This window comes from Rosa rugosa, chromosome 1 (genome assembly GCF_958449725.1).
Source record: "Rosa rugosa chromosome 1, drRosRugo1.1, whole genome shotgun sequence".
In the NCBI taxonomy this organism is placed as follows: domain Eukaryota; kingdom Viridiplantae; phylum Streptophyta; class Magnoliopsida; order Rosales; family Rosaceae; genus Rosa; species Rosa rugosa.
Genome location: NC_084820.1, coordinates 68,925,833 through 68,936,303, shown reverse-complemented (window position 1 = coordinate 68,936,303; position 10,471 = coordinate 68,925,833). Strand labels below are relative to the sequence as shown.

At 38.2% G+C, this 10,471-nt stretch overlaps 1 protein-coding gene across 4 annotated transcripts; it reads right to left on the bottom strand.

Annotated features, from left to right (window-relative positions):
* Positions 1–2,023: 2,023 nt before the first annotated feature.
* LOC133726436 (pleiotropic drug resistance protein 3-like) lies at positions 2,024–9,153 on the bottom strand. Of its 4 annotated transcripts, XM_062153987.1 has the most exons (25): positions 8,780–9,153; positions 8,561–8,684; positions 8,360–8,433; positions 8,167–8,251; positions 7,816–7,975; positions 7,657–7,733; positions 7,515–7,568; positions 7,327–7,417; positions 6,877–7,178; positions 6,502–6,783; positions 6,106–6,419; positions 5,857–6,017; positions 5,663–5,766; positions 5,417–5,570; positions 5,191–5,312; positions 5,123–5,138; positions 5,013–5,080; positions 4,601–4,933; positions 4,024–4,311; positions 3,865–3,948; positions 3,644–3,777; positions 3,113–3,340; positions 2,810–2,981; positions 2,466–2,720; positions 2,024–2,374 (listed from the first exon to the last, which is right to left on the bottom strand). In XM_062153987.1, exons 1-25 carry the CDS (start codon positions 9,130–9,132, stop codon positions 2,108–2,110), a joined length of 4,302 nt encoding a protein of 1,433 aa, XP_062009971.1. In that variant the 5' UTR covers positions 9,133–9,153; the 3' UTR covers positions 2,024–2,107. The 4 variants fall into 4 exon arrangements, with proteins under 4 accessions (XP_062009971.1, XP_062009970.1, XP_062009969.1 ...); XM_062153986.1 differs by lacking the exon at positions 5,123–5,138 and having other exon boundaries at positions 5,013–5,085; positions 5,219–5,312; positions 8,537–8,684; XM_062153985.1 differs by lacking the exon at positions 5,123–5,138 and having other exon boundaries at positions 5,169–5,312; positions 8,360–8,445.
* Between the last annotated feature and the right edge of the window lie 1,318 nt (positions 9,154–10,471).

Sequence of the window (10,471 nt, the reverse complement as noted above, 5' to 3'; positions counted from 1 at the left end):
ACATTATTTGGGGGCAGTAATGTGTCTACTGCCCCCCACTAAACTATTATTACTGCCCCCCACTAAACCATTAAAATTTGCCCCAGTTTTGTGAAGGGTTCTGACTTCGTATGAAGACATTATTTGGGGGCAGTAATGTGTCTACTGCCCCCCACTAAACCATTAAAACTTGCACCAATTAAGTGAAGGGTTCTGACTTCGTATGAAGACATTATTTGGGGGCAGTAATGTGTCTACTGCCCCCCACTAAACCATTAAAACTTGCACCAGTTTCAAGGATTCACAGTGTATTGCACTTTATCACAAACAAATCAACAAGAGATGATTACTGTCTCCTAAGAAAGACATTATTGGGTGGCACTAATGTGTCTACTGCCCCCCAATAGACCATCAAACATTACACCGCTTCCTATGTTTCGCAGATTATACAAGTTATTCACACTCAAAACAACAGATAATGTCTAAAAACCCACATTATGAGGGTCAATATTCTGTCTACTGCCCCCCACTAGACTGACACAAACAACACAATTTTTTTCATTTATCAACTACTGCAATTTAACACTACATTTACTTTGGAATAGCAGTTTTCAGTCCGTCAATAAATAAAGCAGTCATCATTGGCCCCCAATACAAAGTCTACTGGGGGGCACTAATGTTACAACTTTTATGGTTATGACTGCACAATAGCAGATAGCCATTTTCAGTCCGTCGTCGATTCCTTCAGAAGGTCAACCCCGGCCTCGCCGAGCTTCTCAGCGACGAGGACCGTCGGCTTGGCGTCGAGCCTGGCAGCGGAGAGCACGACGACGAGTTTCGGCGCGGCGATGGCTAGAGCAGGCGTCGTGGGCGACCTGCCGGAGGGATGGAGGGAGGGAGAGAGAGATCTGACGTCTTCTGGAGAGAGAGAGAGAGAGAGAGAGAGAGAGAGAGAGAGAGAGAGAGAGAGAGAGAGAGAGAGAGAGAGAGAGAGAGAGAGAGAGAGAGAGAGAGAGAGAGAGAGAGAGAGAGAGAGAGAGAGAGAGAGAGAGAGATAGAGAAATCGGTGAGGGGGGAGGAGAGAGAAATCGGTGAGGGGGAGAGAGAGAGAGAGAGAAACTGAGAGTAGAGAGATTGAAGGAGAGGGCAAAAAAGTCCCAAAAATTAATAAAAAGAATTAATTGGGTAAAGGGGAAATAATCCCTTAGAGTGTTTTGGGTAAATGGGGTTTAAAAACTCTTAGTCGGGCAAGTGGGCACATTTTAAGCTAAAATTGGATAAATGAGCATTTTCCCTTAATTTTATTTATCTCAGTTTCTGTCTCCAATAAATCTTTCTCCAAGTAAGGATTTTCTTGCAAGGGGTTTATGCCTTTATGGGTTTGAGAAGGGAACCAATAAAACTAGGCCCAATTACAATGTTCATAGAAAGAAAATGGGCCATACCATTATAATGATCTTCTTCAGTCCTATTTTTTTGGTTTCGGCCGACTTCTTCAGTTCTTCTACCTCTTCCTCCTTCAGTCCTTGTTCTTCGACCATAACCAATAGTAACCCTTTTTCCACAGCCTAAAAATCCAAGCAAGAACGTAACGGCCAATTGGTTTCTGTCACCATGACCACTTCTAGGTACTTTTTTCAATGTGATGCCTTTTCATTTAAACTGTATCGTATTCTTTTCGAAATTTACATGCCCTTCTCATCATTTTCTGTACAATTATCACCAATGGAATTGTTTTCATTTTTCTTTCCCTGTTCATACTAGTGATTGTTTAGTCAGGCAGATCCTTTGTGATTGAAATAGTTTAGTTCTTCCTCTCAAGCTAATTTTATCCGAGTTTACGTGATAAGTCAGAAATATAATTAGACAAGCTAGGTTAATTTGGAAGAGATTGAGTCTAGTGGTTTTGGTTCGGGTTTTTACGTATTCCGGTGCCTAATCCACATGGAAGCTCCTTATTGACATTAGTAACGAAGGTAACACTTGTAAAAGTAAGTTCTTTACATAAAGAATAATGAACGAGGTACATAATAAAGTTCAATACAAGTATGAAAGCAATGGCTTTGTAGTGAACTGCAGGGAAGTTCATGCACTCCACTCATGCAGTTTCAGTAAGTGGAAGACATAATTATCTCCTCTGGAAGTTTAGCTTCTCTGTAGCAACTCCAAAAGCAAAAGCGAAAACTAGTGGAAATGCCAAAAGAACAGTTGCGACATATTTTAGTTCATTATAGTAATACCCATGAATACTTTCTAAGAAGTCACTGATGGTCTTTTCCTCCCCATGTACTACTATCACCTTGTTTAGATCTCCATACTGTGAAGTGAGAAGACCGTTTAAGGACCACGCTACAGGGCAAATCCAATAACCCCAAACCCACCATTTAGGAATTTTCTGCAAGAGAACAAGGAAAGAATTTCAAAATAATATACGAGTGTATTCAATCATCTTTCTTGTTGAGAAAGTAAGGATAGAGCTGGCGTACCGGTCCAGGCACGAGGAAACCTGAGAATAAGTTGAACATGGTGTAACAGAAACTGGCTAGGACCATAGCCACTGGGAATGTTGGGGTCAAAGCAGCAAGCAATATGCCGAAGTAACTGAAGTAGAGCAGTGTACAAAACATGGCATAGACATACCAAAACACTTGGTAAAGTGTCCAGTGGAAATTTATGATTGGATATGTGATTGCCGAAAACAAAACTGCCTGAAGAAATATGTACGGAATTTCAATGATCACCTGCAATATAGTTTAGGGATGAGTTCTGTTAAAACACTAGGACTTTGGCATTGCCAAGATATGCTTCAAGAAAATGATTGGAATGTTGCCTGCGCAAATGAATAGGCCCATGAGGAGTACATTCCAGCAAACCTTTCTCGGTATACAACATTCCGCTCTGAAGCAATACAGGGTAAAACAGAGGAGCAGTTTCCTATTCCCATGAATTGCAGCAAAACAAACATTGATCCCAGAATGTTGAAAAAATCCTGTTCATTATCTCTGCAGAACAAAGATAAAAAGTGCTTTAGCTAAACGGTTAGCCTCTGGTAGATTATCAAATGTAGATCATATAATCCGTTGTTAGGTCATTGCAGCTTTTCTAGTAAATCATTGATACTAGATGGACTTACACTGTCTGCCCTTTCTGCCAAAGAAGTGCTCCGAATAACAAAGAGGATGCAGCAGTAATTGTCAATCTTCCCAGGTTATATTGTGGATTTCTCCAGTAGGAGAGATGTTGCTTCCAGAGGCAGGCTTTAAATTGCTCCCATTCATTTTGTGCAAAGCGAGTAGAAAAATGTAGTTTCTTTGCCCCTTCTGCTGGAAAGCTGAGTTCTCTAACTAGGTCATCGTTCTCCCTGGATAGAGCAAGAAATGTTGGGATGCTTAACTAGAAGATTCAACAATATATATAGAACCTTGATATTGTAAGGGACAACATTAGTTTAAGAGTTTTGGCCTGTTTTGTTTTCTAAAAAAATTGCTAAAGTTATCTGACTAACTATAGCAGTACTACTAGGATTTTGAAGAATATTTGGCTGAAAGAAACTCTTTCTCCTAACTTGTGTTGGTAAGGCAACCATTTTGAGATGGAAATCAATGAAAAAGTTTGGATATTAACAATGCCTATAAACTCAAATTTTGTGTTATGTATTGCTCACCAGCATAGATGTGATTCTCTATAGAGTTGAGCAAAATCTAAGCCAAGTTTAGCTTCTGCAGAAGGACCGGTGACCTCTAACATCCATGTTGCGGGGTTGTAATTTTCTTTGATGTTTGGAACCCCAGGAATACCCTGCAATAGTAGAGGAGTTAGAACCTGCAGGGTCAGAAGAATTGGGATGTAAAAAATAGATTGTGTTGCTGTTCTCATGTAACCTACCTCAAAGTATTCAATAAGCTTGCTTGAATTTTGACCCAGCGCTCCACTGTAGATTAGCTGTCCTCCTATTTTCATTAAAATAAGCTGTACAAAGTACTAGCTGATTAGCTGCAAGGAACTCATTACTTTCTCATGCACAGATTTGCACTGGTCAATTACCTCATCGAATGCTTCAAAGATGTCAATACTGGGCTGGTGAATGGTGCATACAACAGTCCTCCTAGTGCTGACAATGTTTTTGACCACTCGCATAACTATTGCAGCTGCTCTGGCATCTAAACCAGAGGTGGGTTCATCCATGAACATTATGGATGGATTTGAAACAAGCTCCACTGCTATAGTAAGCCGTTTGCGCTGTTCAGTCGATATACCCCTACCAGATACGCCTACTAGTTCGTCCTTGATTTCATCAAGCTCGATCATTTGTAGAACTTCTCTCACAAATTCCTAATGTCAATGGGAAACAATTTGAGATCAAATATCATACAACATGGAGCGTAAGGAAATTTAATCTATATGCTTGTTCCTACAAACGATACAATAGTTTTGTGAATACAGGTGCTTTTATGATAATTTTTGTTACTTGATGCCAAGAAGCTATAAGTCTAAAACATATGCATATCACATATTCCAAACTGATACTGTAGTCTAACAAGACTTGCTCTAGGTCCAATCTTAGCTTTAAAGTAGTGTTTAAAAATCATACTATATGCCCTGTAATTTAGAAGGAACTTACAGATCTGACTGTTCTATCAACCTGTGCTGGCAAACGTAACCAAGCTGAGTATGTTACCGACTCTTCTACTGTTATCTGTGGGGAATGTATGTCACTTTGCTCGCAATACCCAGATATTCTGGCATATGTTTCTTGGACTTTTGGGTGTCCTCCAATTCTAATGTCTCCTTCAATAATTCCACCAGTTTTCCTTCCTGAAAGAACATCCATCAGTGTTGTCTTTCCAGCTCCACTAACACCCATAAGTGCTGTAAGAACTCCAGGTCTAAATGCACCAGTTATATCTTGAAGAAGTTGTAGTCGTTTTGGTGGAACACCTTGCTCTCTCAGTTTCTGGAAACAATATGCTGAAACCTGATCAATTGATTCATATACATTGTTAATAACGGGTATTCATAGACAATGTGGTTACCTGGGGTAAGTCGACAAAATATTGCACTTTCTCAAATGATATAGTCAAGGGCTCAAAAGGTAAGACCCCTGCAGTTCAACCAACCAGTAATACAGCATGTTTATTAATACATTGATTGTTTAATGACTAAATCATTACTGTATAATAATATCTCACCTATATTTGTAGAATCTTCAACTCTTATTCGAGTTTCTATACGAGTTAATTTTTTTTTTTGAGGGGAATTGTTTAGACTTTCCTTTTCCTTCAGACGAGACAACCTTTCATGAGAAATGATTGTTCGAGAACTCATCCCTGGAGCTGTGGAATTTCAAATTTCAAGTTCAGGTGTGTATTCAAAGACTGTAGCCCATTAATTACTTTTCTCATTATTTCCTAGCGTAAGCATCTGTAGAGGGACTTACACTTTAAATAACTGAGAGCACAGGTGAAACCTAGGTTGAAAACCAACCAAAATCCAAGTAAAGCTCCTATAGATATCCAATAGAAGTATTCACTGAAATCAAGACCACGGTCTTTTAGAGCTTGCTGACCTATTGTGATATTTGAAGATGAGAGCTGCATGAAAAATTGACCAGTGAACATTTACTCTCAGCAACCTACATTGATATGGTTTCATTTATCTAAAATATTTGGTAAATTTGCCGCACCTTTTGCCACCTTGGAGCATGGAATTCGTTTCCTGTAGCACCAATTTCTGCATATACCAATGGGGAAAGCCAAAAGCCCCATTCCAGCCAGCTAGGTAGAGAAGCTGCAACAGGAAAGAGCTTATAAGATTGACTAAAGGTAGGCAGGTATTATCAATAAAAGATTCTAGTGAAATCAGAAATTACTCCCTTACTTTTTGGAATTATGAAGCCGCCAAATAGAAACATTACAATTAAGGAGAAAAGACCAACAGGGGCTGCAAGAGAAGGATTTCGGACCAAGGATGCAATCAAACGGAACAGTGATATTGCTACTTGATGGACAAGGAATAAAAGAATGAATTGCTTGAAGAACCTGATAGTCATTGATAATAGCAGCTTTTAGCAAGTGACATTGATAAAGTACTCTACAAAATTAAGAGATTTAGCCTTAGAAAATGTACCTCTCGGGTTCAGGACTGTAACCGATGACATAATAAGTAAGTGCTGTCCATAGAAAAGCGTCTATCAATGAAAATGGAATCTTTAGGATGGCAGATGGAACCGAATAAGCCCATGCAGGATAGAAATAAAAGTCTCTTTGCTTGTAAAACACTGCAAGTCTGGAAGCAGTCAATGATAACTCTGCAGTGCCATTGCACACCAATCTAAGTAGAGCATAAAACAAAGAACTCATAAAGAAATTTGAATGGATCTCATCAACTTTCATCCATGTACGAAGAAACACGGTCATTGTTACTAGCGCAATGACCACAAGCTGCAGAATGACATAATGCAGGTGTCAAATTCTGATGAGTTTAAGCTGTCTTTAGTAACCAACTGTCACAACTATCCATTACCTGTGCTGATTTGAATACATGGACAAACGAGTTGCGCTTCATCAGAAGCCATTCTCTAGCAAGGCATGCTTTGAAGAGTTCCCATTTTCTCAATGAGTAAATGTTGAATGACAAAGCATCTTTATGGAACTCGGATCGATTGAAAGGCTCTTGAAGTTCCTCATCTAGCTTCTTTCCAACATGGAAGTCCTTGAACATATTTACAAAGTTGTCGACAGTAACATAACCATGGGGTTGGTCTTCATCGTACCAGTACTTTGCTTGATCCTTTTGGGAAACCACCTGCACAGAGAATCAATAGTGGAAATCAGTATAAAAGCAGGAAATGTTGACAACAAGACATAATGAGTTTGTTTATCAGATAAGGAAACATGCCTCTTGGAGGAAGTCAGAAATGCCTTTTCGTGGTGGGCTACGGAAACCACAGTTCTCAAAGAACTCTACCACATTATCACTAGGCCCATGGTATACAACTTTTCCTTCTGCCATCAAGATAATATCATCAAACAGATGAAAGGTCTCAGGTGTTGGCTGAAGAAGTGAAACCAAGATGGTGGATTCTGTTAGGTGTGTCAATTGCTGAAGACAAGTGACGATTTGGAAGGTGGTGGAACTGTCTAAGCCTGTTGATATCTCGTCCATAAAGAAAGCTCTTGCTGGACCAATCATCATTTCCCCTAAGCAATCAGAATATGAATATACTTTAGTGTATAGGAGTGAAATATAAGCTTTCAGCGGCTGGGAGGTAGATTTACTATTATGTTGGTTAGAAGTAAAGCAGGTAAATTTATTAGGATGGTCTCACAGGCAGTTTAATTACATTACCTGTTGTTAGTCTTTTCTTTTGGCCACCCGAAATTCCTCTTTGCATTGGATCTCCTACAATTGTCTCAGCACAAATGTCTAGCCCAAGGATCTATAAGAGAAGCAGAACATAGTAGAAAGCTTGCTGTTAATTAGAGTATATATGCATGGGACTTTAATTTTTCGAGTTGATAAGGAGAAATTAATACCTTTATTATGTAGTCTGTCATGAGAGATTTTTTCAACCCTTCTACCGAAATGGCCTGTTTAGTTCAGTTGTAGAGATACTCAGAAGGAAGTGTCGGATACATATCAGAAAAGAACTAGAACTTCTGTTCTCATATGTCATACCTTCATATAAGTATCAATATCTGAATCTGGGACAATTCCTTCTTGCTTCTCCCTTCTGGTGACTTCTTTCATTATATCTGTTGTTGCAAAAGCTTCCAAAGTTAAATCTAGTTTTATGGAATATGATTATGGCCATAAGATGTGAAGAAAATAGGGCACCTGCTCTGCTTCCAATACCCTGACAGCGTGCTGCGAAATCCAGTGCTTCCCTCACAGTCATTTCAGAAATGTGCAAGTCATATTGACTTATATAAGCGGATGTCTTCTGTGGAACAAACTCATTGAGCTTATAACCATTGTAGGTTACATTTCCCCGGACCTGAAAATTTATGAATACAAGATTGAGCTCATATACATATTTCTTTTTTCTTGAAATAGAGATTGTACAACTTGCTATTTTCTTGCTAAATTTTTGATATAGAAGTAATGCTAGCAGATGCATACATTAATGCTTTTCTTTTCAATTTTGTTATTAGTTTATTAAAACAGTAGAATAGTGAAATGATTAACCTTGAGAGAATGGTTAAGTTTCCCTGCAAGCGCCTGTAATAAAGTGGATTTCCCACAGCCTGGAGGGCCAAGCAATAGAGTCATCCTGTACAAATTGAAACCAGTAAGGCAGTAAGTAAATGCAACCCCATAAACTCTTGTCAAGCAAATAGAAAAAACCGATTTTATCAAGCGCATTTTCGTAAATTCTAACCTTGATGGTTTGATGATGCCACTGATATCTCTGAGAATTTCTAGCTTGTATGCTTGAGGCTTGCACCCAACTATCTGAGTCATAACCTGTAAAATATTCAGCATCTCCTTCACTGTCTAGGACTAAAACATTTATATTTAGTATTTACATGAAACAAAAGAAGAATGGCGAGGCAGCCTTTGCCATAGAAAAAGCGCTTACAGAGAATAAGCTTTTAACGGTGTTCCATAGTGTTGGGAGAGGTTTTCCTTGAACTACTTCACATTCTGCTTCTACTAACAAATTCTGGTATCGAACTTCCACAGTCGGCAGTTGCAGTCCCACTCTGAAAACCAAAGGTCAGTAAATTTCAGTGTGTAAAATACACATTCAGTCAGTTAACTATGATTTGTACTGTACTGACATGGTAAAAAGTGTTACCTGTCTATTCTTTCTCTGAGTTTCTGCAAGAGCCGGTGGTTATCTCCCTCAATTTCCTTGATCAACTTCTGAATGACCACATGCCTCTCCATTGATCCTAGCTTCGACACATCAATCTGTGCCATCTTACTCTTGTTACTAGCCTCATCTTCCTTCTCATCTTTGCTGCAATCAAACAATGAAGTCCTAATGCGCTCAAACGTTGGCAACCTCTCAATGGCGGCCCACTGCAGCTCAACTTCTTCGTCTTCATTCTTCTTTATAGACCTCACATCTGCAGTGCTCCTGAAACTCAATGCATGCTCACGAAAAGAGGTCCTGACACTTCTTCCTATCTCTGCAGCCAAGTCCATTGTTCCAACTTCCAAGGCACTCTTCGGTACCTCTTTCGATGTTACTATGATGTAATGTAAGTAGGTGATTAGCTTCCTGATTCTACGTGTATATATATGCATACCATTCAAGCGTGTGGAGTTATATATTCATATATTAATTATTAATGTGTAGGGGGCGGAGCCACAGAGGCCTGTTTGAAGATCTGCCACCGGCCTCTCCTGCAATCTTTTCATTTCTAATCATATTAATATGTATAGGTAATATATAAGATTAGCCTTAAAATATAAAATGCTTGGAATGGCCCTTCTCCGTCCGCCCTTGTATACAACTATGCCCTAGCTATAAATCTATCAATGTATGGTAGTTACTTTTTATGATGGAAAAATTATTGATGTAGCCATATGGCATTTTCAAAGAAATTATTCAACAAGAAAAAAATTATTTTGTTTTTATGCAAGTTGAGTTGCAATTTCTCTCAAACAAAATGAAAAGAAAAAATCAATCTTGTTGGTTTTAGCACATAGAAAAACTATCAAATACTCTCAAACACCACGTGTTTGTAATGCATGATACTATGATAGTAAAATACCAAATGTATATAATACAAAAAGTACGTGCGAGTGTATTCATCATTTCATCAAATAGTTCGTTAAAAAGTTTGGTAAAATAATATTTTTAATTAATTAATTAATTTTTAATTTTGAAATATTAATTTTTATTCAATAATATATGCATATGTAATATATGAAAAAAATAAAACATAAAAATTGTGTAAAGTACACATAGAATATACTTTTGGCTTTAAAAATTCGTGAAATTGTGTTTCCTTTAATAATATGAAGTATGGAAATATTTTACAAAAAAAAGGTGAAATATCACGTAATACAGTAAATTACTAACAGATCTAATGGGTGGTAATATGACTAATATCACATAGTACTCCGGAATTAAGAAGAGGGTAATGGTATATGAGTAAACCAATCAAGAAATAGAAATTAGGTCACTAGGGTATCCTCCTAGCTAAATTTAATGTACAAATATGTTTCTACAATGGTCATTTAATTCATAACAACATCAAGAACTGTACTCAAGGCTTTTCAAGGCTCATGGGTCATTAGATTCCTAATATGGTATTCTGACTCCAGATCAAGGGCCGCAGAAACTCTCTACAGCCTTGTTAGGGCCTCTTGTCGCACCAAAACGCCAAAAGTTCTAGAATCAAGATTCCCAAGCTAGCCAATACGGCAATCGAAATTGATATTATAACTAATCATGTTCTAAACTAGTGTCCTAGCCATAAAATAGAGAGGAGATTAGACTCACTAATTTGTTCTAGACATCCTCATCCACACATTC

Coding starts and splice junctions, on each gene's coding strand:
- LOC133726436 (XM_062153985.1), bottom strand. CDS start 9,132: ATGGACTTGGCTGCAGAGATAGGAAGAAGTGTCAGGACCTCTTTTCGT. Junction 5,313..5,416: donor TGCTCTCAGTTATTTAAAGT/GTAAGTCCCTCT, acceptor GAAATTCCACAG/CTCCAGGGATGAGTTCTCGA. Junction 3,341..3,643: donor AGAGAATCACATCTATGCTG/GTGAGCAATACA, acceptor TGCTCTATCCAG/GGAGAACGATGACCTAGTTA.